This window comes from Acytostelium subglobosum (genome assembly GCF_000787575.1).
Source record: "Acytostelium subglobosum LB1 DNA, scaffold: scaffold11, whole genome shotgun sequence".
In the NCBI taxonomy this organism is placed as follows: Eukaryota; Evosea; class Eumycetozoa; order Acytosteliales; family Acytosteliaceae; genus Acytostelium; species Acytostelium subglobosum.
Genome location: NW_012236522.1, coordinates 620,737 through 648,335, shown reverse-complemented (window position 1 = coordinate 648,335; position 27,599 = coordinate 620,737). Strand labels below are relative to the sequence as shown.

The following is a 27,599-nucleotide window of genomic DNA, read 5'->3' as shown; positions in this document are numbered from 1 at the left end:
TAAATTAAGATCACTCACAGATATTAGTCAATATAAGAATAGATATTCTATAAAATGGTCACAAACATCTGTACAGCCATCGAACAAGATCAGTTCATATCGTTCTATTTTATTGGCTTCACAGAGGATTAGAGCCAACTCTTCGCCTGCAAAGTTTGGATCGTTTCCAGTTCAAATCAAGTCCCCTCCTCTATCACCAAAGTCACCCAAGAGCCCAGAGGTCAGAGGTATCAGATCAAGAACTGAAGGAAAACTAGAGGACTTTATTTATCCAGAAAGTCCACTTGGATCACCCAAGGTTAGGACTAGAGGTAGCTCAGTGGAATCAAGGTAAGACAATATAATTGATTCTGTTTATTCAATTTTACTAACTATATAAATAGTGAGGAATTGATTGTAGAGGATGGGGAAGACCTAGGAATTAGCATGCCTTACAATGTCAAGCATGTCAAGCACTTTGAGAAAGATAGCAGCGAGTCTTTGGAGGAATTTATCCAAGAAGCCGTTCCGGTCTTCAAAGAGGGATGGCTTGGAAAGAGGAAAGGAAAGGAGAACAAAACCTTCTGGGTTGAAGTTATAAATGGACAACTCAAAGTATATAAATCAAATGTAAGTATATATATCTATTTGGTCATTCTCATGATTAATAAAATAACTAAATGCCAATCAAATACTATAGAAGAAGGATAAGTTAGTAGGATCGATAGAGATATTTGGTAGTATCCTTTATGATAAAGATATTAGTTTGACTGAGTTTGGAATCAAGTCCAACGAGTTGAAGGATAGATGGACTTTTGTTGGCTCAGAGAGTACCGAGATTGAAGAGTGGAAATCAACTTTGTTGGGTGCAGGTGCTATTTCTATTAAGGTGGACGAGATTGCAAAGAAGAAGATCTATCTGACAGCTCAAAGAAAGAAGTTATCCAAACTGAAGCAGGAGGAGGAATATATCAACCAAGAAAAGTCCAAACGAACTAATGGACTATCAGTTGATGGTGCATCTCTTCAAACGGGAGAGAGTATATTTGACGAAGAACTACTTAGAATGCACTGGGACATCGTCCCGATTGTAATAAGAGATTCCCATGACAACGATGTCAAGGAGTTGAAACAATATGTAAGTTCTAATCAATCATTCTATAAATCTCTCCAAAAACCAATCTCTAACAATACATACTTTTAGAGTTTCAAGATCAAGGTATCCATTGGCGACTTCCATTGGAGTATTAATAGGTCATATAGTATGGTTGAGAAGTATATCAAGAATGTAAAGACACTACTACCAGTTAACGGTTGTTTGGAGGAGAATGTTGAAGATAAGAATCATGCAAACGCCTATGATGTCCAAACAAACATGAACACATTTGTAAAGATCATCGTTGGCAATAGAGAATGGATCATTAGAGATAAGAAGTATAGAAAAGGATTCATCAAGTTCATTGCACCACTTCAATGGCAAGATGAGAAACCAGATGGTTTCGTACTACCCTTCAGTCTATAATAATAAATATATATATATTTGTTAATTAATTACAAACAAAGTGAAGTTATAATAAGAACTTCAAAGTGGATGAGAGTGTGGATGAATGAAGGAACTCTACCAAAGATAATTTAACAATTGTGGGGGTAACGGGTTGAATAGACCTAAATTACCTTTTAAGGTAATGTAGATGGCTTAGAAATGAATGTGTGACTGGGGGTCGGGGTCAACAAAGGACTGTCCCACACATACTTTCTCAACAAACAACCACAATATAATACAATTCATGAAGATGTTAGGATTATAATATTATTATATTTAAATATACACTCGAGACCTCTATCTATCAAAGTCGACTTTGGGGTTAGACTTGACTTCAATCTTTATTGCATTTACAACTTCACAACGACAAATTGAGATAGATATAAATAATATATATTAATTCGTATAATAATATAAACCAACAAACAATCAATTCAGAACAATATGGCCAACTTTGATTCACCTTCATTTAAAAGATTTGTAAACAAAGGATTGTCAAACTTCCTAAATACAGTAAAGATCACAGAGATATTGGAGAGTGAAGGTCAATATTGGAAGGCAAAGAGAGATAGAAAGATTCTATCAATAGAGAGTGATAAGACAGTTCGTGAGGCAATTAGTATGATTGCAAAGAATGACATTCTATCAATACCTGTAGTCGATCCCAAGGATAAGGAGTTTCTTGGATTCGTGGATATGGTAGATGTACTCCATGCTGTACTAGGACACATATCAGAGGACTGTGACAAAAAGAACAATGGTAAGATGCTAGCAATATAATTTAAAATTGGATGAATGTTATTCTGACCGATCTTTCAATGATGCTGGAAACAGAGTATCGGAAGTTTGCAAAGTGGTGCGAGGATATCAATGAGTTGGAGAAGAAGAATAGAGACTTGATGGACCATAAGATTGGATCAATCATTAGTATGTATAACATTAACACCTTTTGATGGTATAAAAATACTAATACTGTTTATTATTTAGACCAATCTAAATATGATAACTTTATCCCTGTCGATGAGAATGGAACGATGTACCAATTGTTGTCAGAGGTATTCTCTCGTGGAATCCATAGAGTCATTGTATACAATGAGCACGGTGCCCCAAGGGGACTGCTAAGCCAAGCAGACATTATCAAATTCATGCTTGAGAATCTCGACAATCTTGGTTCAGTCGTACATGAGCGTATTGGCAACATTGGAATCATTAACCCCAACGTCATATCAATGAGCTCCAAGGCACAAGCCATCCATGCATACTACCTTATGCTCTTCCATGGAGTACCGGGTGTAGCCATTCTAAACAGCAACGAGGAGATCATTGCCAATCTAAGTGTAACAGACCTTCGAGGAATGGACCCAAACACATTCTCCCAGCTGCTAAGGAACTCTCTGGATGTTCCAAAGAAGAAAGTGGTAACTTGCACCAAGGATACACCTTTGGAACTCATCCTCCTAAAGTTATATGAGAACAAGATTCACAGGATATGGGTGGTGGAGTCGGCAACAAGCAACAAGTGTGTTGGTGTCATCTCAATGTCTGATGTGATGAAGTTCTTCTCCCAGAGGTCTGGTAACAATCCACAACAACAAAAAGTGTAAACATGCTCAAGGGCAACCATGTCCAGGGTAGGGTCATTAAGAGGTTGTGGACAGGTCGTCCACAACATGGCTCCAAAGTGATCAAACAAATAACCATCAATCAAATAATCAATCTATCTATCTATACCATTCAATAATAACTTCAAATGATCTTATTAACACATGTATATATATAATTATATAATAAATAAATGCTACACAGATGTTATTATTGATAGTTGGTTTGGATCAATACTGGACACTCGACTCGTACGGCGGATATCGCGGCCTGACCAGACACCCTTCTCAACAACACATACAGTCAGTACTCACACCCAAGTGATGAATGGACATACTAGGAGTGTGGGACTTGGTACATGACGATTGATGAGTGATCGGGCTTGCCATGTTTCAGTTGTCGTTGGCTGTTGATGAGACGCGAATGGTTCTTCTTGAGCGCCTGATAGGTGGCATCGCTGGAGAGACTGACGCCAGTTGCCTCGATCTCCTTCATGGCCATGTATGTCCTGCTCTGCTCCTCCTGCAGGTTCCTAAAGTGTTGCGTCTTCTCCAGACAGTGCGTGACGATCGCTTGGCAGAGCGTGTCGCACGAGGCTGTGACCTCGGGCGACTGCTGACGGATGAAGTTTGTGATGTTCTGTTCCAGCTCCTCCTTGCTCGTCGGCTTGTTTTCCTCGGTGGTCAACGATGGGTTGGAGTTGAGGAAGTTGTCCGTTATGCCATCGGATGCGATGAACACGCGGTCGCCTGGATTGACCAGCACCAAACCAAAGTGCAGGTTCTTTAGATGTGGACGGGCCTTGTCATTCTTGGCCTTGAGAAGCTGGTCGCGGAGCTCGGGTCGTTGGTTGGTTGGGTACTCTGAGGCCGAGAATGGCCAGGAGCCCGACTCGCCGCCCCACATCCAGCCAAGCTGGCCACCAGCGTCATTAAAGTTCCTGACGGCGTTCTTGCTGTTGGTGATCTCGGTGACCTTGTTCGTCGTGCACGACAATCGGAAGGCGCGACAGTCGCCCACCGAACCAATCATGAAGAACCACTGTCCATCCGTGCTGGCCAGCCTGTTGTTGTTGTTGATGTCGTCCGCCGTGTTGGGCGAGGTCGTCGTCGTGCCTGCACTCTTCACACTACCATTAAAGCTGCCGCTGTTGTTGGTGCCGCTGCTACTACTGCTGTTGGCGTCACCATAACTACTATTACTACAATTCTCTCCGGTCGTTCCTATACTACTGCTGCTGTTGTTGATGTTGCTGTTGTTGTTGTTGTTTATGTTGTTGTTGATTGTGTTGTTGACGTTGTTGTTGATTGTGTTGATGATGACCGTGTTGTTGCCACTTCCGCTCAAGTTGACGGACAGGTAGTTCCTTGGTGGAGGTGGCTTTACCTTTACAATGTTGATGGTGTTGGTGCTACTGCTGCTTGTGCTGTTGCTGCTATCCTTATCCTGCTCGATCACTGCTGGAGAAATCTGTTGTGTGTCGCTGCTGTGTGATGGTGCGTCGTTCTGGCTGCTGTACTCCTCTTCAGCGATTGTCTCAATCGTGCGACTGGAGTTTGGTGCGGATGATGAGGTGGATGGTGATGGTGAAACGGTGATGTCGCTGCCACTCTTACGGCGCGACGATGAGGAGGAGGGTGATGAAGTAGAAGGGGAAGGGTTGGGGCTGGCAGTGGTGTCGGGCGACAATGAGCTCCGCCTGATTTGTGGTGGGGGAGGTAGTGGCCGCGACAGCTGCTTGGCTCTCTTGTCCGTGGGACCATACATCCGTCCGAGTTTGGAGGAAGATGACGATGACAGTGTGCCATTGCTCAAGTTCTGAAGGATGTTCTTTGTTTGGCCAAGACAACCAATGCAGAAGGTTGTGGCGCCCTTGGGTTCCAGGTGCAACTCCTTGGTCTGGTAATACTCGTCCTCAATGATCCTCATATGGCCAGCCATGATTGAGTATCCAATCTCTGACAGCAAGTCATTGGTAGTTGTGATGTCGGCTAGAACTGGAGGAGTTGGAGTTTTGTTGAGGGTTAGTACAAACTCAAACGAGTGTGCATATTGACTTTGCTTTGCCAAAAAAAGATTACTTACTGCTCTCCATGTACTCATTCGCTCCAAGGACAGCAAGGGCAGCAGCCCTTTGTGAGTCGAGACTTTGTCCAGTACCATCGGCAATGGAAAGGGTAGCACGCAGGTTAGGATGGGTGTTGGTTGATAGACAGAAACAGTCGGCAAACGGCTCGCCACTGCGTTCCTTCTTGTCAAAGTCCCATCCATACAGCGATGAGACAACCGCACATCCATTGTTGTCCTGTGCATTGTAGATTGTAAGTGAGGGCTTCTCAGGCTGCTCATCGGATATCTTGAATTGGCGCACAGCTGGCTGTGGTTGTGCCAGCTTTGTGGCCGAGTTGGAGCGCGACGATGATTGTAGTGGCTGAGGGGGCGGGCGAGTAGGCATGGGGATGGCCATCGATGAGGTGCTGGACGATGCCGACTCGCTGGTTCCGCTCGTAGAGGCTGCTGAGATGCTAAGTTGCTCGAGTGTGTTAACGCTGCTTGACGTCAGTGAGGCGCTGAGCTCGGGTGTCACCTTGCGATAGCTGAACTGGATGTTGGGCGAGAGGTTGTGGATGGAGCTTGGTCCAAGCAGTGCCAGTTGCTGTTGTGGTGAGATGACGATCGAGGGTGTGCCGGTCGAGGGTGTACCAGCTGAGGGTGAGGCCGACGATGATACATCATTGTCGTCGCTGGCTGGGTCTTGGTCTTGGTCGTTGTCGGCAACGACTGGTTGGCCCATGCCCATCAGACTGCCCGAGGTTGCGTTGGGCGACGATGACAAGAACATCAACGAAGAACTGTGTTGTGGCGCGGACGATGAGGTGCGCGATGCGATGCTGAGCGTGGAGGCCGAGGCGGGGATGCGAATGCCGCCAACGGCCACGCGGTCCAACCCGACCTGGGCCAGGAACAGCGTGGGCAGGTACATGCCCTCGTTCTTCTTGTAGTAGACCACCTGAGTGTAGTAGAGACGGTCGCGTTGGATACTATTTACAAAGTTGCTGAGTGCGCGCTGTATGCTCTGCAGCAGGAGGTACTGAATGTTCTCGACCAGGTTCTGACCCTGTGGTGTCACACGATGAATGATGTTGTTGATGAATGTGAGAATGGCTGGCGACTGTTGTTGCTGCGTGGCCTGTTGCTGTCCGTTGGGCACCATTGATGAGGAGGACGACGCGAATGATGAGAAGGGCGACGCAGACAGCGATGAGGGTGACGACGATACGTGAGACAGTGTGGGCGAGGAGGTGGATGGCGAGCTGCTGCTGGCCGAGTCGGAGCCGATCGATGAAGTTGACGATGTGGGCGACGACGAGATGAACGAAGATGAAGCCGATGACAGCTGGCTGGTGGATGATGTGCCGCCACCCGAGCTGGGCGTCAGCACACTGGCGTTAAGCTGTGGCGGCAGAGGGATGTGGAAGCTCTTGATGAGGTGGGTGTTCTTGCCCATGCCCTCCAGAACCATGGTGTAGACGAACACGTTCTTGCGCCACTTGGTGGCGTAGGAGAATGGGTTGTAGCTGAGGATGGCGTTGATCAGGTTGGACTCAGAGTCGATGCAGATGAAGATCGACGTCTGGTCGAGGTTGGAGAAGAGCGCCTGGTTCGATTCCAGCCACACCTCAATCATTGTGGCGTTGTCGCTGATGATCGTGTGTTCCGTGTCGGACGTGAGGTTGTATGTGCTGAGCGTCTTTTTCAGATGCTTGTTGCCGACCACTCCGCCATTGGCCATGTGTGTCGATATATTATTGCTCTCATAGTTGATCTTGATCGCTGGCGGCATGCTCTTTGTGAATTTAATGGATTCGATCATTGTTGTTGGATTTGATTTGGTTTGATTTGATTTGATTGGCGCGCGTTGGCGATGGGTGTGCGGGTGGATGGATGGGTAGGTGTGTTTCCAGATGTTCTGGAATGTCGTTCGTATTGACTAATATGAGATTGATGATTGGGGCTGGGTCGATTGCCTCTCTCTAATATTACTATTATTATTAATGTGTTGGTCTCAGTTTACTTTGTCGATTATACTGCTGTACATTTGGCTTTGTCTGATAATACTAATTACTACTGTCTGTTATCCTGGAATACGCTGTTGGTGGGTCGTAGTGATTGATTGGCGAATGAATCCAAAATTGATTGATTGATTGAATGGATTGATGGATGGATGGACGGATGATTGATTGAGGTTCCACCAACAACGACACTTTTAAGTTATGCAATGAATTGGATTGATATGGATAATATAATATGATGACGCCTGGATGGATGGATGGTTATTGCTACTGCTACTGCTACTGCTACTGTTAAGTTATTGTTTCCTGCTACTGCTTGTTGGGGTAGGTGTTATGTGTGTCTCTCACTACCTCAATTCCAAATTGCTGTAAATGTTGTTGTTATTGCTACTGCTAATGTGTTTGCTGTTGCTGGAATGTATTTGGATTGGATTGGAATTGTATATATTCGTTAACACTGTTTGGGCTGGCAGGCTGGTAAATAATTATTAATATTATGAATATGTGTGATGGAGTGTGAACACTTTGGTTTTGAATTAACGCGTCGTTGTCAATGTCGTTGGCTTGTGATTGATTGAATGATTGACTGAATGATTGATTGATTTGAAATGATAGAATGGATGGGTGGGTTTGGGGTTGGATGACAGAGAGAGTGAGTGAGTGAAGTGAGGTGAAGTTTGTGATAAAGTGTGATGTGTGAGGGGTGAAGGTGATGTATATTTAAAACAATGTGTGTGTGATTGTCTTTGTATCTCTATCTCTATCTCTATTTGTGTGTGTGTGATCGTGGGTGTGGGTGACGAAGTGTGTACACACGATGATGTGTGAGTGTGTGGTTGATTGATCACTCTAAGGAGAGAGACAGAGACTACAAAAATAGAATTAATAATAATTAATCAACTCAAACTCTCAAGCACTCATTCAAACTGTGTATGTGCCTGTGACTAGGTGATGTATGACATACACAACAACGATAGAGTAATCACTTTATGATGCTGTTGCTTGAACGGCATGAACAAATGCAGATACGGGTGAGGTGGATGGATGGTTTGGTGGGAGGCATGAGCGCACGCAAAAAAAGGGGGTGGCAAATCTTTGAAATGATGATGATGTGTGCGAGTGATCGATCAAACAGCTTGGTGGGTATTGTTTTGCAAAACAAAAAGAAGAAAAAAAAAAACAAATGGAGATTCATTGCTTGCTTGATGATGTAACGAATCATATCATATGATCACACACACTACTTCCAAAGTGAGCACAACACACATCACACCTCCTTCCAAATTTACTCGACAAGACAGGCCATTCTAGAGTCACATGGGTACCCAATAGAACAAACACACTTTGACTTGTCTCGTATCTTTCGCACTCTGTGTATGTTTGATTGATTGATTGCTGATGTTTCTGTTGATGTGGATAGAGGCAGACAGACAGGTCGATGGTTTGGGATCACGAGATAGTCTTACCTTTGAGTATTTCTCTCTTGTGTGTGTTGCTTATTTTAGAGTGAGTGGCTGGTTATGTGGGTTGATTGGTAGTTGAGGTGGCCTTATCAAGATGATAATCAAGTCGAGTGAGAGAGAGTGTCGTCTGGAAAGAATGAAAGAAAGAAAGAAAGAAAGTATTGAACAGACTATCTCACTACTCGTTCGTATTTGTGTTTTTGTGTGAATGGTTGGATGGTTGATTGATTGGCTTGTGGTTGGTAGTTGGTAGTTGGTAATACTGCTACTCACTCGTAAAGTGAATACTTTAATGAGGCCTATAGAAGAAATATAATTGAATGGATATGGGCTAGAGTGTATGGTATGTGTATGTGTCTGTTGAAGGGAACACTTCTTGATACAATAACGTACACTCAATGTTCACTTGCGTGAGTTAGGGTGTCTCCAAAAGGATCACCATACTCGTAACACAGCAACTCAAACAGGATCAGGGGTGTGTGCACCTAGAACGGACATGTATTACTCTTGGTGTACTCTGAAGACGCCCCCACATCACAGCTTCAGCGAAAAAACATAACTCTGACATCATCAAACAATCTTGTTGAGGCGAAGAAAAAAAAAGGACCAAGAGTGGGCGAAATGATCATTTGAACTTGAATGTGATGTGAGGTGGATGGATGTCCAACAACACACACGATCAGTATTGATGTTTTGGATTGCTTCCACTCACGCAATACTATTACTCGTCTCACAACGGACAGTCCTAGTTGTTGTTGTTGTTGTTGATGTTGGCAACTTACATGATGCCTGGCGCCAACTGAGGCGAACAGAACAGATAAGGTTACATGGTCCACCTACCCAACCCCCAACTAGTGCCGCACATCATTGGCATTGACAATCGAGATGAAGAAATAAATATCTTCTCTTTGATCATGGATAATACTCCAGTATGGGATTAGAAGTGATGACTGACCTAATCAAAAAGATACAATCTCTTTTATTAGTTCAATGTCATTGTTAAAGTCAACGTTGTTGTTGTTGTTGTCAGGGCTAGAGCTCTGAATGTGATGTTGATGATTGCGATGATGGCGATGGTGTTTGACACTACTTTGAGAATGGTGTTGGAGGCGCTGGCCGCCACTACTACGCTCATAAAGTTGGTGTTTGGTATGTTGTTGATATTGTTGTTCCAGGGGATGTTGGTCCGTCTGGATACTGTCCAATTTGCGCTTGTTGCCCACTTGTTCTGGTTGTTGTTGGTACTGATGGACAGTACTGGTGTTGGAGTTGGAGGATATCGTAATGATTGGAGTTGTGGAGCATGACGAGTTTGTGCTGGATGGACCAGCAGTCTCAACAGGAAATGATGATGATGATGGCGTATTGTAATCGGAGGATGAAATGGATGAAGAGGTATCTGGTGTACTCCTTGGTGAAATTGATGTATGAATTATAATGGATGTTGTCGCTGCTGGTGATGATGTTGATGACGATGATGATGAAGTGGAGGGTGTTTGAAGTTGTGAAGATGGTGATGTAGGACGCGAGGCAGTGGCAGTGGCTGCCGCTAGTTGTAATGATGATTTGTGAATGATGTCTGTGAACTGTTTCAAGTCCTTCTCGTGTAGGTACAACTGGTAGTCTATCAGCTTGAGGAAGTGTATCTCTAGCTGATTGATATGACTCAGCGACACTGAGAATATCTTTGATATATACTTATTGACGTTCATCTTCTCTTCGACCCACATCTTGATCGTGATCACGATGCTATTGGGTAACAAGGTGGCGGTGTTAGCGGCGGCGGTGGTATCATTGCTGGCGGCAATGGAAACATAATGTTCAATCAATCAATCATACCTGGTGATGATGATGTCCAAGATGGACACAGAGTTGGAGACATTTTTCCGAACAAACAGATCGGCGTAGTAAATACATCCGACAAACAGCGAGTTGTAGTCTTTGCTGTTGGTCGCGCTGACACTCTGGGGATCATAGTTGGATGCCCCTGATGCCCCGGTGCCCGTCCCCAGCTCTGGCTTGGGGAGGGCGCGCTTACAATGTTGTATAAAGAAGAAGTGGACCACGCTGCCGGCCATATCCACAAGACGAGTGATGTAATGTTCAATGTCGGCCAGCGGCGTGGTACTGGTCGAGAGCACCTTGTTGGCCCATGACGCGGAGGCGGGTTGGGAGGCAGCCTCGCATGCCTGGCTGCCAAAGCAGGGTGCGGTCTTTGACTGGCGTATATTGATCGTTGGCAATGGCAGGAGGAGTGGCGGCACCGGCGTCTTGTATATCCACGTCAGGAATAAACGAGTGGAGTAGTTACGTATCATCAATGCTTCGAGGTCCTCCTGATACTTTTGTATCAGTATCTTCTTGGGAGAGGCGGTCTTCATCTTGGTAGTAGTTGTAGTTGTAATTGTAGTTGTAGACTTAGTAGTTGTAGACATAGTAGTAGTAGTAGTAATCATTGTTATATGATAATGATGAAGAATGGATAAGATTATAATGGTCGGGATCGACCTTGCAACATTTGGAATCACTGGTTACAGTGTGTTACTTGTTTGGCGGATTGATTGATTGACTGGCGGGCAGAAGTGAGCGAGTTAGCGGGCTATTGAGGGTATGAGCGAAATGATTGACAGGATTGACTGAAGGCAGAAAGTTTATGTGTTGGAGAATGATTGACGAGTGACAGGAAACACGAAGGAAGAGGAAGAGTGAGGTATGGGGAGGAGGTGTTGGTTGGTTAAAGTCGTTGACAACGATTGATCAACAACAACAACAACAACAAATGTATGAATAATGGTTGAGATGAGACTGCCGTGCTCTTTACGGTTTTGTAAGTAAGCAAGAACTGTGGATGAGTATGAGTAATGAGTATGTGAAGGGCGATGGATGGTCGTGGGCTATTTATGAGACACATGGCCAGGTTGTAAACAACACACACCACCGAGCCATGTTCGAAACATCGATCAACTTTGATTTGAGTTGTGTGAGTGGTTGCGGACTCCGTGTGTGATTGGATGTGATGGCTGGATGGTCCAACAACTACTTGAGTGTGTGTTGTTGTAAAAACAGGAAACAAGCCTGTGAGTCCACCTTCTAAACGAGATGATGGGTTGAAGTCGTTTGGAACTGAGCGAACAAAGTCATGTCGTATTTGTTTGTATTTGTGTTTATGTGCATTGGAGCGGAGTTTATGTCTCCTGTTGGTGGAGGTATGTAGACTTTGTTTTGGTCATCCTCCAAAGATGTTACAGTGTTTGGAACGAGTATCAATCAATCAATCAATATTTCCAAACACTGAACTGGAAACAAATCATTGATAGAGTTACGTTCATAATGATTGATGATCATTACCTTTGTTGTATTTGTGAATTTAAGGACTTTTTTGAGTTGTTGGTGAATGTAGTTGATATGAGGAATGAATGAAAGAATATATGTGAAGATGATTGATATTAGATGAATAGGTGGGAAAATGAATGAATGAATGAATGGGGTCAACTACCAGGACAGGTCTCGGTATTATTATTAAAGATGATCGTGAAGGAAAGACGCAAGAACCCCCCCAAGTTTGTTTGTTGTTATTGATTATCTAAAGAGGAGATGTCATGGAAAATGAATTGAAATAATTAAATGTTCTTGGTCTTTCACAATAAAGAAGGACCTGTTGGTCGGTCAAGCAAAACAACCACACTGAAGCCATGACGATGGTTGACCGATGTTGGTGCTGGAAGTCGGTCTTGGGAAGTGTGTGGTTGACAATGGGATGACCTCGATGACTACATCAGATATATTTGTTTGAATGAAAGGATGATGAATGGTCGAATCTGAGGATCCCCATATTGAGAAGTGGTGGGCGAGCTTGAGGAGAGGACTCCAAAAGATTGATAACAAACTTTAGATTCTTTCTTTAGAGAGTGATAGATAGGTAATAACAAGGAGTAATCTACAGTGTTGATTGGTGAACTATTCAATAAGGATAAGTATGGGAATGGATTGGGAGAACAAACATTAGTTAGTAGAGTGGACGGACTAGTTGGAAAGGTGAAAGATGGCATGGGCAAGCATGCAGGCAGGCAGGCAGGCAGGCATAAGTATCATTGTAATCATAGACTGGTTCTGGTTATTCAATCTAATCAATCAATCAATCAACCCCCGTACACATTGATGGCATCACAGAACAATATATATACACATTGACGAGTGTTTGTTTGAATGATTGTTTGTTTGTTTGTTTAGTTGTTTGATTGTTGCCAACAAGAGGCAGGCTAGGGTAGAGGGTGTGAGTGTGGTGCGTGATGTTGTTGGTTAGTGGTTGTTGCGAGGAAGGTGGATTGATTGATGGAATGGGTTATCATTCGTACATGTATGTATGGTTGTGCGTTCAATGGGTCAATCATCAATGGGTGGTGAATGACAGTGATCCTCCTCCTCCCTTCTCACTCTCTTATCCAAAAATATCATCTTTCCAGATTGGTCTTTGTTGGTTGGATTGATATAAGCGTATAATACATGTATAATATAGAGAGGTAGGCATTGTCGATGGAGACTCGATCAATGTTGTAGTATGACAAATTGAACGAACTGTTAATACTTGTGATGAGGGTTACAGTGAGAAATTGATGGGTCAGATGAATGATGGAGATTGGTCTGAAGCTTCAGAATATGTTATTGCCCGATACGATATATATATATTAATTAATTAATTCTTGGATTTTAATTTATTTATTAAGTTGGTTGATTGATTGATTGAAACGATAAAGTTGTGAGTGATGAGAACAACAAGAGATGTTTTGTTAAAGTATCCTTAGGTGGACTCAACCTTTATTGATCCACTAATAGATGCACTTGATTCTGTTGACATGGAATCTTGGTTGGATGACGATGATTCGTCGGGACTGGAGGAGGACTCGGCGGATTTGATTGAAAATGGTATTGGATGCACAGCCAATGTTATCCTTTGGATTGCCTTCTCAAGCTTGGTCTTGAACTCGGGATGCTCTGATTTGACTTCCAGAGTTTCCAGATGTACGCTCGCCAGTTGATCGTCAATATTGAGGTGCAGAAGCAGTGGGTCGTCTTCGTCAGGCCTTGGTGCGCCAAATTGTTGCGCCAGCAATGATTTAACATCTTCGCGCAATGTCAATCGTTGGCTCTGTTTCCTTGACTTGGTCATCACCACAACATCCTCAATATCCTCATCATTCTCTTCTTCCTCTTCTTTCTTCACCATGATGTCTTCTGTCTTTCCATTGCTATCGCTCATCATCTCATCGTCATTCTTTGAACTGGATCGTACTCTAAGACTGAATGGATTTGATTCAATCTGCATGATCATCGCAACGATCGAGTCTGCCACCATGTCCGTGACGGGATTCGAATCCCATTCAATTGTAACATGTGATCCTGTATTATAAGTGAGTGTTATCGAGTCGTATATCTTTGAATCAGATCATGTTGGTTAGTATGAGCGTGTATGACCAGCATCCTTGTCGTCGTATAACAACAACATACCTTTATGATTGGCCTGTCATCCGATGTCTTGGTCTCTTCGATCTCGTCATAGAGTTGTTCAAGGGTGTTGCATAGGAGTAGGTACTTCTGGCCGAATGGAACTGATTGTTTCTGTTTGATTATGTTGGTCTTGAGGTTGGTGTAGTTGTGCAGATCGGATGGCGCAATGATGTGATGTGTAAAGTCCTTGGTGACCAACAGACCAGAGATGGTGGTGTTGTGTCTGGGTGTCTTGGAGGCGATGGCGCCCAGCATCTTGGCCACCTTCTCGGCCTTGAACTCCATCTGAACGTTCTGCGAGTTCTTGGGTGTCATGATATTGATCGTCTTGAACTTGGCGACGAGTGAGTGCTTCAGTCTGGACATCTCGTTGGCGTCGCCGTGCACCAGCACGATGTGAGGTGGATGGATGTCCTGGATGAACTCGGACGTCTGCAAGAAGTCAGAGTGAGCGCTGAACGACACATATGTAACTGACAGGTTGAGTGGGATATTGACACCATCCAGTCGTGTGATCTCCTTGGGCTCAGTCATGATGTGTTTGGCCAGTGTACCCTCGACGTTGTAACCTGGGATAACAACTCCATTCCTCTTGTCTGAGCACCATCGTTCAAACAGCTGTCTGGACAGACCACTCTGAAGCATACCAGGACTGGCCATGAACACACAAGGTCCATTGTCCTCAAACTTCTCAATGCCCTTGATATTCTGGATGTATTTAAACTCGAATGGATTGGATACATCGAACTGAGCTCTGATTCTCTGTGTAGATTGATTGATTGTGTGAGTGATTGAGTGACTTGGAATGATTCCAAAGTTGGTGAGCCAAACTTACCTCATTCATCATGTTGATTGAGAATTGATATGTGGACATGCACTTCTTGGCCAGGGCACTGGCGTAGTAGATAGGTATCCTTTGGAGTTCGGGATGTGCTATCCAGTATTCATCGAGAATGAGCAACAACTCTTGAGCTCTGCCAAGAGCAAACACTGGTATCAGACATCGACCACCACGTTTGACGACATCATGTATGGAGGAGGTGAATCTTCGCTCTCGCTCTAGTCGCGGCTCGTGCACTTGCACGCCGTATGTGCTCTCGATGATCAGTACGTCCACGTTGACCGGGGGCGTCTCGGCACCCATCAGATGTCGGTCCTCCTGTCGCGAGAAGTCTCCTGTGTACAATATCTTTGTGCCGGCAATCTCCACGAGGAACATGGCCGCGCCTAGCACGTGGCCGGCATTATAGCAAGAGAACCTGATTCCATTGTGTTCGAGCTTCTCGTGATACTTGATATGTTGAATCTTGTCTGAGCTACGCTTGAGGTCGGCCTCATTATATGGTATCTCCTCAGACATACTGCTGACCTTTACATAATCACTCATCAATATCTTGTAGATTGACTTTGTTGGCGGTGTCATATATATCTTGCCCTCAAAGTCTGTCTTCTCCACAATATAAGGTACTGCTGCTGCATGATCTAGATGGAAGCTGTTCAATGAATGAGTGAATGAGTGAATGAGGACCATTAACTTATCCATCAACAACAAGGTGATACATACTGAGTGACGAGTAGCAAGTCGATCTCTGATGGGTTGTCGATTGAATCAAAGTAGGGTAGTGATGACATGCCTGAGAAGGCAGGATGTACACCACAATCAAACATGATGGTTTTGCCCTTGTACTTCATTAGTACACAAGATCTGCCTACTTCATTGCCTGCACCAATTGGCATGATCTCCAACAAGTCATCCTTCTCAGTACCTCCTCTAACCGGTCTCTTATTATTCGCATTCAAGTGGTGTTGGTGACCGTGATGTGTATCCATCCTCTGTCTATCTTATCTGTGTATGTATATATATATGTACAATATTGAATGAATGAAACAAACAATGAAAGATTGAACATAAACTTTCGCCTTCACTCAAACTCATTCATTCATTCATTTTCCAAACTTCATCAAACAGATACTATTTGTATGAATGAATGAATGAATGATAGAGTTTATATTTATTAATTACAATGACAAGGTAAACAAGTAATACTTTAGATAAAAGTAGTTGGTCTAGTCTTTAAGTATTCAGCTAGTTGTGGGATTGATGCAATCTTCTTGTGGAATGAAAGTAATGCTGTGAATGGCTCGAGAACTGCCACTAGGTTGCCAGGCTGTTGATGGAAGAAATCCAAAAGATTGAAGATACTGATATCAGCCCAGCTCAACTTGTTGTTCACAAGATATACACCGCCAGCCTTGACAAGCAATGTCTCAAGCTTCTTGAACACCTTTGGAGCGGTCTCACTGGAGAACGTCTTCAGAGCTGCCTCGTCTTTGCCAAGGTATGCTTGGAAGTATGGTGCATACAGATCACCAGGCAGCAAGGCGTACTGAAGGATCTGAGCGGTCTCGATTGTTGATGAGCCAGTGAGTTTGAGATGATCGGCAAGATAGTACTCGATGGCTACAGATTGTGCCAATTGGATTATATACTTGGAGAGTATTTGTTATTTTTATTGTTATTAGCAAAAGGAAGGGAAGGGAGGCAGGGAAGGGAATGGAATATAATATAATGTAATGGTATAAGTATTGTAAAGGAAGGGAAGGGAAAGAAGAGAGGTGAAGAGGAATTAGATGATCTTCACAATATCTAATCCCCAGTTGATCAGATGTAAATAGCCAAAATACAAAGGGGAGTTGAATACCTCAATGAAATTGGCTACTTCATCAATCTTATTCATCACCAGAGTGGTATGAAGGTAGGGACTACAACCAATAATGGGGTACTCCTCATTCATTCCACATCCAAGTTTGTGTAATTATTGAACATACCTCTGTGGTAACTCCACCTGATCACGATCATTCAATAAATTAATTGCTGTTCATTTATGGTATCATGAATATACCATACTCAAAGGAACAAACACAGATCATTATATTGCTCAATCTCTGATTTGTTATTCATTGGTAAATCACTAAATAATATTATAATTCAAAATGAGAAGAACATTCAACTTAAATTTATTATTGTTATTATTATTAGTAATTTTATTAATATTAAATAATGTAAGCTGTTTATCATCATCGGAGACTCCATCATCAGATAATAGTGCTGTATACGTTGAAGAGATAAACGAATGTGACAAAGGTTGCTTCTCAAACATGTTAGGTAATAATATTTGTGAGAAGGTTTGCAACACCCAAGATTGTTACTTTGACCATGGAGACTGCGAGGGTACAGAACTTGAAGATATGGTATGAACGCCACTCATCATTCAGTTATTTTTAAAATCCAGGAACCCCAAGTTGATTAATTAATTAAAGTTGGCAATATTTATTGAATTCGGACCTAGAGGAAGAGGGAAATGACTATCATTGCAATGATGAATAGTGATGGGATGTAGATTCTTGACGATGAATTGAGTCCGGTGGTAGTGCCAATGGTTGTGGAGTTGGTGGTGGGGATGCCAGTGGTTGTGGTTGTGGATGGAGGTGGAGTTGCACAGGCAGTGACCGAGATACGATCAGAGGTGATGCTGCATCCAGTTCGCTCAACCATCATGGCACTGTACATGCCAGTGGCCAGACCCGGGAATGTAATGTCGTTGTCGTAGAATTGGTCGGGGCCGAGGCTAACGACGACGTTGTCAGAGCTGTCCAGGAGGGCAACTTGAAGGAGGTCATCGAACTGCTTCATGTACAAACTGAACATGCCACACTGGACCGAGACGACCTCTGCCTGCATATAGTCCGAGCGGACGGTGGCCAAGACTGAGAGGCGACGAGAGCATGAGCCCGCGCCAGTGACGACGGCATCGACCAGGAAATCGCCTTCCTTGACAGTGGTGACTGTGTTGGCGTCCACACCGTTGACCTTGTAGGTGGCGGTGTAGCCAGTTGGGGCGATGCTGAGGGAGAGGGTGGTCGAGTTGAGTTTGTAGTTACAGATGTTTGGTGCTGCGACAATCAGTTGTGGCTCGTTGCTGCCAACCACGATACTGATGGTCTTGGTGCAGTAGGTGTTGCTGTTGCTGAACACGGTGAGTGTGTGGATGCCGGCGGACAGGAAGCGGAATGTGATGGTGGTGCCCGAGATGAGAGTGTCTGAGTTGAAGCCAGTCTCAGTGCTGATCAGGTGGTAGAGGTAGGTGGCAGTGTCGGCGTTGGTGATGACAACCTGGCCGTCGCGAGAGTATGTGCACGACTCATTGACGACGTTGTAGGCGACGTTGACGTTGAGTGGCGAGATCGAGGGCAGGTTATCAAGGGACAAATATAGGAAGTTGTCGTCGTTGGGCAAGTGATAGTTGTTGCGCGATCTGTAGTTGATGTATTGATCAGAGTCCAGGCTAAGGTAGGCGACGCCATTGGAGTCGGGGGCGTATCTTCCGCTCATCAAGATCTCAAATGCCTGCATGCTGGCGGTGTCAAACTTGAACGTGAGGACACGCGAGCCACACTGGGTGGGCGGTGTGATGGTGAAGCGGGGCTTGTTGAGGGGCATCAATGCGGTGAGGTTGAACGAGTACTCGTAGGGGCAATCGTAGAAGTCGTAGATGTGCACTGAGAAGATATCAGGGTAGTCTTCAGGGCTGATGGTCCAACCAACAATCGTCATATGGTCTGGCAGGAAGTAGCCGTGAGAGGTTTCGGAATAGCCGGTGTAGAAGTTGGGTTTCAGCAGGACGACCTTGGCAACACCGTCGTAGGCACCGACAGTGGGGAACTGGATGACGTCTACGCGGAACACGGGCGATGTGTCGAACTTCTGGACGTATGACTCGTGCCACAAACAGTTGCCCGAAGAGATCTCGAAGAGGCGGTTGCCCTGGGGCATGCCGATGATGAGCTGGGTGTATCTGTCATAGCCGGCGTTGTTGTTCTCGCCAAGGTCGGTGACACCGTCGATCACGATGGGCTGGCCGCCCTGGGTGACGACGATCTTGGCCGAGTTGGGTGCAGAGTTGACCATCGAGCGACAGCCCGACGTCTCAACGGGGGTGATGGTGATGGTGCGGTTGGTATCAGTGGGGACGGGGATGTTGTTGATCTGACCGACGCCGCAGATAGAGTGGTTGAAGTAGAGAGTGCCAGATTGGGTAGAGGGCACTGTGCTGACACCGTTAGACAGGAAGCCGTAACCGTTGAAGTTGGCGGTGTAGAAGTTTTGGAAGTTGTGGAGGGTGACGTTGGCCGAGGCAGTCTGGCAGTCCGACGATAGCTGGGGTGTGATCGAGTAGGTGATGGCGGTGGTGGTGTCGATGGCGTTGATTGTGACGGTGAAGGGTTGGGTGCATTGTGAGCCTTGGTAGTACACCATGATTTTGGTGGTTCCTACCGGCACGAGGAAAGTACTGCCAGAGGGCTTCATCGAGGTGTATGAGTTGTTGAAGTAGTAGTAGGAGACCGGACTGGTGAAGTTGATCTGGATAAGTCCAAAGCTAGAGACACAGGGTGCTTGCGAGAGGACGGTGATGTTGGCGTTTTGTGGCGAGGCGGGTATCGAGTAACGGATCGAGCGAGGGGGGCAGGTGGGGAAGGTGGCTGGCACGTTGAAGTTGTAGTTGCTGTTGTTGAAGTTGACTGGAGTGCCGACTGTGCTTCGGATGCCCTTGTACACTGGGAAAAGTGTGCCCGAGATGTTGGCGCCACAGACCGAGGGGTAGACAACGTCGACCCAGTCCCAGGTAATGTATTGATTCTGGAATGATGACACCTCGCTGATGACGACCGACTGGTTCTTGGTCAGGCCAGTGCAGCCCTTCAACACGGTGCTGAGTACCCAGTTGGTTGCGACGTACAGGCCGCCCATCACACCCTCTGTTGCGACCACGGTCTTGGTAGGGTTGCTGATCATGATGCTTTCGAAAGACTGGTAGTTCTGGATGGTGACAGTGAAGTTGCCCAGACAGGTGGGGTCGTCGTAGGTGATCTGGACGAGTGGGTTGATTGAGTCGTATCTAAAGATGTATGGGTTGTCGTCGCAGGTCGATGTGAGGGATATGCCGGTGCCCAGGGTGACTGGCAGCTGGCGGTTCGAGTCGATCGAGCCTTGGCTTGCACTGAGGGTCGAGAAGTCGCGTGGGTAGGTGATGGTGACGGCCGAACCAGCACTGCAGGTGGGCTGTGGCGACTGGCCAAGGGTGTGCGTGACGGGGATGTAGTAGTTGGTCATGTCGTAGGCGGAGTTGCCCTCGCAGCCAATGTTGAAGTTGATTGCGTGCGAGCCCTGAGTGAAGGGTGTCTGAACGCCGGCAGTTACGTTGAACGTGCTATCGATTGTGATGGGGCCAGGGCTGCTCAGACCATTGACGGTGAGCGTCTGCAGGGCGTACGATGAGTTGCAGCCGGCGATAGACTGTGAGCTCACGGTGACTGAGGGAGTAGAGGGGTAGATGTATCCGGAGTAGATTATGACGCTGGTGCATTGGGCTGCGGTGGCGTAGATGGTGTAGGGCACCTGGTTGCCGGTGGCCACTTGCACGTTATCAAAGATGCCATTCGATGCCTCGGAGGTCCTGTTGGTGCCTTGCAACTCAAGTACCAAAGAGCTGAATTGCTGGTAGTTGGTGACGACGAGGCGGCCGTTGGGCAGGCCACAAGTTGGCTGGGTGACGACTACCTGTGGTGTGAGGGACTTTGTGATGTCGTAGACAAAGCGGACGCTGCAAGATGACATGCTGGGTGGGTACACTCTGAGTCTGTGCACGGTGTTTGCCTGGAAGACGTTCGAGTAGACAAAGGTGTTGTTGTAGGCGGTCTGTGGGCCAGAGTCGATTCTGAAAAGCGCGTTCCTGTTCTCAAAGCCAGTGACGGTGAGAGTCATGTTATTGCCGTAGCATACGGGCTGGGTGATGGTGATCTTGGGGATGGTGATTGTGAGCGTTCTGTTCCTGGTACAGTTGCCGATAGTGGCAAAGATGGTGTGTTGGCCAGCCTCTGTGGCGGTGAACCAGTAGTAGTTGAGGTAATAACGTTGCGATGTGACGGGTGGGCTGATCGTTAGATTGTCCCAGCCATAGTCGTAGGCGTAGAATACAATAGTTGAATCACATGTAGCATTATTGAATTGAATGTCCAGGTCCGAAGCGGAATCGCATGGATCCTGAGCTGAAGCCACACTAGTGGCAACCATTATCAAGGCACATAGCAACAGTGCCCTGGTAACAGGTGTATATCTCATCATAGTGTGTTTAGAAACAACTAAATGTTTGAGTGAGTATGGTCGAGGGTAAGGGTTGATGGTCGAGGGTTAGGGTCAAGGGTTCATTAAGGGTATATTTGTGGCCAATCAATCAATATTACTTACCTATATATTAAAATATAAAGATATATAAGTTAGGTTATATGTATATATTAGTTGGAAGGAAGAATGTAGATTGATTGGTTCTAACTAAACTCCTGGTTGATATAGTTTAGCATCGAATCAATCGCATCGGCTAATCATTCAATTGAATGACACGAACTAAATAAATAACCGCTTGATGAGATGACATACACAGGAAACGACTGGACATGTCACATGACCCGGGATGGACGACAGGATGTGTGATCCTCAGAAAACTGTCAGATATGATGGTCCATGCCTCCTTCGCAACACCATGTCATTTGCTTGCCTCTACTTTGAAATCAATCCTGTCCTATGTTGTTTTTTTTGTACAACCCTTTCTATCATTTATCTATCTAAATATAAATCAACCATGTGAGACGATAACCATTTTGATCAAACTTTCCCCAACAGCAGGTCGATTCGTTTTGGAAAAGTTATTGAAATCAAGTCAGTTTGTGGGGAGACGGTGTCTGAATCATCGTCGCCCCCTCTGATTGTTTGTTTTGATTGGTGTCGACATCATCGTTTATTAGTTTAGATCGTAAAAAGATTCACCATTACTTATTATGCAAGGTAAGAGGAAGTAATGAATGAAGACTAGTTTTCAAATGACCAGCGAGCAAGTCAAGTCTGGTTTGTGTGCGCCTCCAACATTAAGTCCTGGGAGACCCCTATTAACATCATGATGACTACTTTGTGGAACGCCTGGTTTACTGTTGATATGAGTTTGTTTGCCTTGTTGAAATGATATTGTATCAGAAAATTGTCAGTCTGTTTAGTTTCCGATTCCAGAATAATTATTCAAAGAGTACAAATAACCATAAATTAAGATTGATTACTTGTATGTCGGTCTCAATATTCCCTTGAAACTGTTTGATCAACAAGGTCGTCTTACAGCAATCACTACCAAACTTCAAACTTTAAAACTGAAATCCCGAAGACCTGTTCAACCAATCCATTTTATCTTGTTACATTCGTCAGGAACCATCCCAGACTTTATGAAATCCAAGAAGACCTGTTCAACCAATCCTTTTTATCAAGTTGAATCAATCAAAGTAATAGAACACTATTGTATTAATACGTGCCAAAGCTATTGCCAGAGTAAACTATATAAACACCCATGGGTAATAAAATCCAGCCTAGCTAATTGGCTGTCGGTAATTTATTGAATACAAAAAGAAAGAGTTAACTCTATGAGCGGTGGGTATTATAACAATGATGTGAGAAAGTTTCCTAGTTGGTAAGATTCCTACACTCTCGCGCTCACTCAACAACTGGCAATATTGAAGCTTGATAGATTTACAATGGCCGATGGAGGACGCAATGTAAGACCTGATGATGTACTTGGTGGATGGACATGGACCGTGGACTCTGCATCGGGAATCATAACGAAACGATGGAACTCCAATATCTGTTGGGAGAATTGATTGAGTCCATCCTCGTCGTCACTATCACAGTTATCATCTTCATCAATTGCATCGTTGCAAATAATATTGTTGATGTTGCTGTTGTTGTTGTTGTTGTTGTTGTTATTCTTGTGACGAATAGATTGTGTTGGAGTTGATGGATTTGATTGTTGTTGGAGATTGGTACCAGTGATATTGCTGGTTCTCTTTGAAGTTGATATCTTCTTCTTCTTTATACTCCTCTTGTGATACTCTATGTTGGATGAGCCACTACTATTATATACATTGTTGTTGTTGTTGTTATTGGAGATCATTGTTGTTGGTATGTTATCGGATGTTGGTTCGTCGTTGAGGTCAATAAAGTCGGTATACTCCTCGTCGCTTTCACTATAGTCGAATATCTCCTCGGTGCAATGTGTGCTGGAACACTCGTCCAGCGATAGAGAGCGGTCGTCGATATCTCTATCTCGTTCGTAGTCTGATTCCAACTCTCTATCACTATCATCGATCATCACAAAGTGTAGTGATGTCTTTCTATCTTGGAAATTATCCATCTTTTTTTCCAGACAATATATATATATATATTATTTCGATATTGATATAAATAAATAATATAACTATGTATATAATGTAATAATAATAATAATAATAAAGTAGAATAAGAATATATAATATATATCAAATACTACTTAATCACCTAACATAGTACGACCTTCCTTTGTAATTTTGTTTGGATACCAAGGTATCAAAGAAAGTCTAATTCTATAGGTTCCGCTGCTGCTGATGCTGCTGCTATTAGTTGGGGTTGTGTCTGAGCACTTGAATCACTTGTATACATAGAAAGAATAAGTTGATTGACAACAGGACTGATCAAATTGATTGGTTGATTGACTGGACTGATTATTATTATTCTTGTGGTGTGTAATGTTTGTCCAACTAGTTATATAGGTTGTTGATTAATGTTGCCACTTGTTGTCTTTGTGTATGAATGTATATGTAATTGTTGTGTTGGAACAAAGTGAATTGAATTGAATTGAATTGGAATTGAATGTAGATGTTTACTGTCCGTCACTCTTCCTTTCTCTCTGTCTGTCTGTCTGTCTGTCTGTATGTCTCAATGCTTGTGCTAGTGGCGGCAACTTGTATATATTGTGAGAGCGCGCGAGTGCAGTTCCTTTAAACGTGAGAAAACCTTAAGATGAAGATGATGTGTTATGTATGTATGTATTTATGAATGAATGTATAATTAAGTGTGGTTGTTATATGTGTGTGTTGGTGTATATATTTAGAAGAGGTGTTATGTGTGTACTTGTTCAAAGTGGGAAGGGGTGTGTTGTTGTTGTTGTTGTTGTTGGGTCAAACAAACAACTTAAACAGTTATAAAGATGTGTAGATGTGTGTATGTGCACTCGAGTAGTTATAGTTGATGCGTAATAACAATCGACAGTCAGCTGATCAATAACTCAATCAACAACACAACTTCTAAACTGCTACAAACTAAATAATAATAATAAATGTTTAATAGGTGATTATGTTATGTTATATGTGATTATTTGTATGTATTAGTTTGAACTCAGTGACAGGAAGTGAAGAATAGTTTCTCGATCTGGTTGATCATGTCTATGTGGCTGTTTGCGTAGCATTGTAAAATAACGGTCATCATCCATCACCATCATTGACCACTACTAGAATTCAATTAATTTTTTAATTAATCGGTGATTGTTTCTCAAGTTTGTGTGAAATGGTTGTGGCGGGTCCTCCCCCATCAAAGGGGTTTTTGAAGTGAATGGCATTGGGCAAGTGTGTGTGATGGGTTAGAGAATGGGATCATTCTGTGTGAGGGTGAGTGCCTCCTCGTTTATTATCCGAAGATACCAACAAAGCCATTGGTATTGGCTTTTGCCAACTTCCCAAACCCAACATGATATTATATTATCTCTATGTCTGAAACATTGAAAAATGTAGATACCGGCATTTTATTGATTGATTGATTTATCATCGAAGAGTCATTCCATTTTTCTTGGGAAACCGCAAACGACTACTAATCAACACTAAAGCCCAATACAACTATCTTCATATATATAAGTTATAACATTGGGAATAATTTAATAATAATATTATTATTGTGCCGATTTGATACTAAACAATGATATTTGCGCTGCAGTGGATATGTATCCCCAAGTAAAGGTACCTCCGTTGGGGGCAATCGATGCATAGGCTGGAAGTGATATCTCTCCACCGTTCAAGATAACATTCCATGAGGAGGTTGGGTTGAAGTCAGTGGCGGTCATTGTAACTTGGGTAATTGTACTAGCTCCATCATTCTTAACAATCACATCATATTGAACATATTCAACATTGTCTGTTGTCCATGACGAGGCCACCTTCTTTGACACTGATACCTTGGGTGATGGTGGGGCAACAGTACAAGACTCACCAAAGTGAAGAGCAGGGCATCCAACTGGCAATGGATTGATAATCAACTAGATTGATTGATTGAGTATATTGTTACTATTGATCCCGGGCAAGTATTGAGAATTAATGAATGATAGGATAACATACAACAAAAGTGTGAACTACACCATCCATAAGGAATCCGAATGTGTTTCCAGTGGCAGCGGAACAGTATAGTGTTGCACCCTTGTTACCAACTTGAATCGTTCCATTGGTGTATACAACAAACTCACTTGGCTGTGGACTTGGTTGGGCAACATCAAAGGGTTGGTTTAGAAGGTTGGAACCACATACATAGCTGTCACTCTGGAGTATCTTAACAGGTGCCTGTTGTCTTATTCCATCAAAGTAACGACTGTACATCAGGTTGCCCTTTAAAGCAAATTGGTTGCCAGATGGAGTGATGGCAGTACCCGAATAGGTAATGCACTGGTAGCCTTGGCCAGCATTTATATATTGTTGGAGTTGGGTGACACAACTGTCTGCCGAGGCAATGGCAAACAATGTCATTGCGACCACCAGTATCTTGGTAATGGATAGTTTAAAAGTCATATTTGATTGATATATTGAATATATGTTTGATTGATTGAATGAATTGTATGGATGAATTAATTAATTACCTCATTGACAGCTTATATATTTTTGTATATTCTCCAGTCATCCAATCATCAACAACCTTTACTTACAAGGAAGGTAGGGGTATGACAACTTATCATTCATCCTCACCAAGGGGTGTAGTGTTGACATCGGTTCATGGAACATGGTAAATGGATGTGAGTGTGTTGACATAATGTCAACAAGGTGGAAACAGTGTGTTGCCGCCCTCACCCACATACACCCACCATCTATCAATCCAACCAAGGCAACCAGCCACTATTCATTGTCTAATCGACATCATCATACTATATTAAACCTGTGGTTGTATAATGGAGTGTCGAGTAGTTAGTCATGTTGGATTTGATTGATTGGAACAGATGTTCCTTGTTTAGAACCCTTCTTTATGAGGCAATGACTATTTCATGTGGTCTTAAATCCCTGGCCATTAAACGAATGAACAACTAATATTAATAATTGCCAATGTTACTCCTTTCTACATCTCCCTTCCACTATCTTGCCTGCTTATTACATGTTGTTGTTTTGGTTGGACATTTGATGATTCCAGTTGTTGGTTTGATTGATATGCATACTTCTTCTTCTTGGATTTATTGTTGTTGATGATAATAATGATGTTGATAATGTAGATAATAATGATAATATTGATTCTTTGATTTGGTTGCATTCTATGCTCCTGCTGCTTCTCCCTCCTAACTTCTGTTACAACAGGTGGACCATAAGGTCTAAAAATAATAGTTGGAGAAGGAGATTGGGCTGGAACTGGTGTTGTTGCTTCCATACTTGATTTCCGAGTAGTTGGCGAATGGGTATGAGTTGGCAGACAACTCTTGCTCTTGGGATCCACAACTGCGAAGGAATTGAACGACTGGGGCATGTCCATTGCTCTTGGCCTCGGCGATTGGTGTGGCACCACTGGCGTCCTTTGACAGCAGGTTGGCACCGGCAGAGACAAGCAGGCGACAGCACTGCTCCTCACCAAGCGAGGCGGCCAGATGCAACAGGGACTCTCCGTCGTCGTTGGCAACATTCGGGTTGGCACCGGCAGACAGTAGCAATCCCAGCAGATCCGACTTTGATTCGCGGATCGCAAAGTGCGCAGGCGCCTCGCCCTCCTCGTCGACAACATTGAGCTGAGCGCCACCGGCAATCAGCAAGCGAGCAATGTCCATACGGCCAACGCTTGCTGCCAAGTGCAACGGTGTCGACTCGGTCACTGTCTGGAGGTTGACGTTGGCACCCTTGAACATGAGGTACTGGATGTAAACGAGGTTCTGTGCGAGCACGGCCATGTGGATCAGTGCAATTCCGTCGGCATTCTGTGAGTTGACACTGACGCCACAGTTGAACATGTTGTCGATTGATTGGAAGTCGGCCGAGTTGAATAGCTGTATCATAATATCGCCCACTTGACAGGACTCTATTGTTGTAGGTGTTGTAGTCGTCGACGTCGTTCCCCGTTGGAGAGGGGGAACGGCATCCAAATTGCCATTTCTGTCTACGACATTTACTTCATTGATCTGTTGTTTGGCGCCAAAGGCTGAGGATAATGACATCTTTGATAGGAGAGGAAGGGTTGGGATGGGCTGATGTGCGATGTGTTTAAACTGACAAAGTGACGATGCTTAGAATAAA

At 44.1% G+C, this 27,599-nt stretch overlaps 10 protein-coding genes across 10 annotated transcripts; 2 read left to right on the top strand and 8 right to left on the bottom strand.

Moving 5' to 3' along the window:
• Positions 1-426: 426 nt before the first annotated feature.
• On the top strand, positions 427-1,501 carry SAMD00019534_061300 (hypothetical protein; the record flags this gene model as incomplete). The annotated part of the gene is made up of 3 exons (XM_012898728.1): positions 427-609; positions 680-1,117; positions 1,184-1,501. 3 exons carry the CDS (start codon positions 427-429, stop codon positions 1,499-1,501), a joined length of 939 nt encoding a protein of 312 aa, XP_012754182.1.
• Positions 1,502-1,966: 465 nt separating this feature from the next.
• SAMD00019534_061290 (hypothetical protein) lies at positions 1,967-3,123 on the top strand (the record flags this gene model as incomplete). The annotated part of the gene is made up of 3 exons (XM_012898727.1): positions 1,967-2,282; positions 2,357-2,449; positions 2,510-3,123. Coding segments are annotated over 3 exons (1,023 nt in total), but the record flags the coding sequence as incomplete, so codon positions are not given.
• Positions 3,124-3,460: 337 nt separating this feature from the next.
• SAMD00019534_061280 (hypothetical protein) lies at positions 3,461-6,968 on the bottom strand (the record flags this gene model as incomplete). The annotated part of the gene is made up of 2 exons (XM_012898726.1): positions 3,461-5,121; positions 5,210-6,968. The coding sequence occupies 2 exons, from the start codon at positions 6,966-6,968 to the stop codon at positions 3,461-3,463; spliced, it is 3,420 nt and encodes a 1,139-aa protein (XP_012754180.1).
• Positions 6,969-9,619: 2,651 nt separating this feature from the next.
• SAMD00019534_061270 (hypothetical protein) lies at positions 9,620-11,095 on the bottom strand (the record flags this gene model as incomplete). Its single annotated transcript, XM_012898725.1, has 2 exons — positions 9,620-10,409; positions 10,500-11,095. The coding sequence occupies 2 exons, from the start codon at positions 11,093-11,095 to the stop codon at positions 9,620-9,622; spliced, it is 1,386 nt and encodes a 461-aa protein (XP_012754179.1).
• A 2,369-nt stretch (positions 11,096-13,464) lies between these two features.
• SAMD00019534_061260 (hypothetical protein) lies at positions 13,465-16,007 on the bottom strand (the record flags this gene model as incomplete). The annotated part of the gene is made up of 4 exons (XM_012898724.1): positions 13,465-14,091; positions 14,166-14,927; positions 15,001-15,658; positions 15,730-16,007. Coding segments are annotated over 4 exons (2,325 nt in total), but the record flags the coding sequence as incomplete, so codon positions are not given.
• A 206-nt stretch (positions 16,008-16,213) lies between these two features.
• SAMD00019534_061250 (hypothetical protein) lies at positions 16,214-17,025 on the bottom strand (the record flags this gene model as incomplete). The annotated part of the gene is made up of 2 exons (XM_012898723.1): positions 16,214-16,626; positions 16,995-17,025. 2 exons carry the CDS (start codon positions 17,023-17,025, stop codon positions 16,214-16,216), a joined length of 444 nt encoding a protein of 147 aa, XP_012754177.1.
• Positions 17,026-17,511: 486 nt separating this feature from the next.
• On the bottom strand, positions 17,512-21,345 carry SAMD00019534_061240 (hypothetical protein; the record flags this gene model as incomplete). Its single annotated transcript, XM_012898722.1, has 1 exon — positions 17,512-21,345. The coding sequence occupies one exon, from the start codon at positions 21,343-21,345 to the stop codon at positions 17,512-17,514; it is 3,834 nt and encodes a 1,277-aa protein (XP_012754176.1).
• A 1,414-nt stretch (positions 21,346-22,759) lies between these two features.
• On the bottom strand, positions 22,760-23,410 carry SAMD00019534_061230 (hypothetical protein; the record flags this gene model as incomplete). Its single annotated transcript, XM_012898721.1, has 1 exon — positions 22,760-23,410. One exon carries the CDS (start codon positions 23,408-23,410, stop codon positions 22,760-22,762), a length of 651 nt encoding a protein of 216 aa, XP_012754175.1.
• Positions 23,411-25,018: 1,608 nt separating this feature from the next.
• On the bottom strand, positions 25,019-25,862 carry SAMD00019534_061220 (hypothetical protein; the record flags this gene model as incomplete). Its single annotated transcript, XM_012898720.1, has 2 exons — positions 25,019-25,381; positions 25,461-25,862. 2 exons carry the CDS (start codon positions 25,860-25,862, stop codon positions 25,019-25,021), a joined length of 765 nt encoding a protein of 254 aa, XP_012754174.1.
• Positions 25,863-26,689: 827 nt separating this feature from the next.
• Positions 26,690-27,520, bottom strand: SAMD00019534_061210 (hypothetical protein; the record flags this gene model as incomplete). Its single annotated transcript, XM_012898719.1, has 1 exon — positions 26,690-27,520. The coding sequence occupies one exon, from the start codon at positions 27,518-27,520 to the stop codon at positions 26,690-26,692; it is 831 nt and encodes a 276-aa protein (XP_012754173.1).
• Positions 27,521-27,599: the final 79 nt, after the last annotated feature.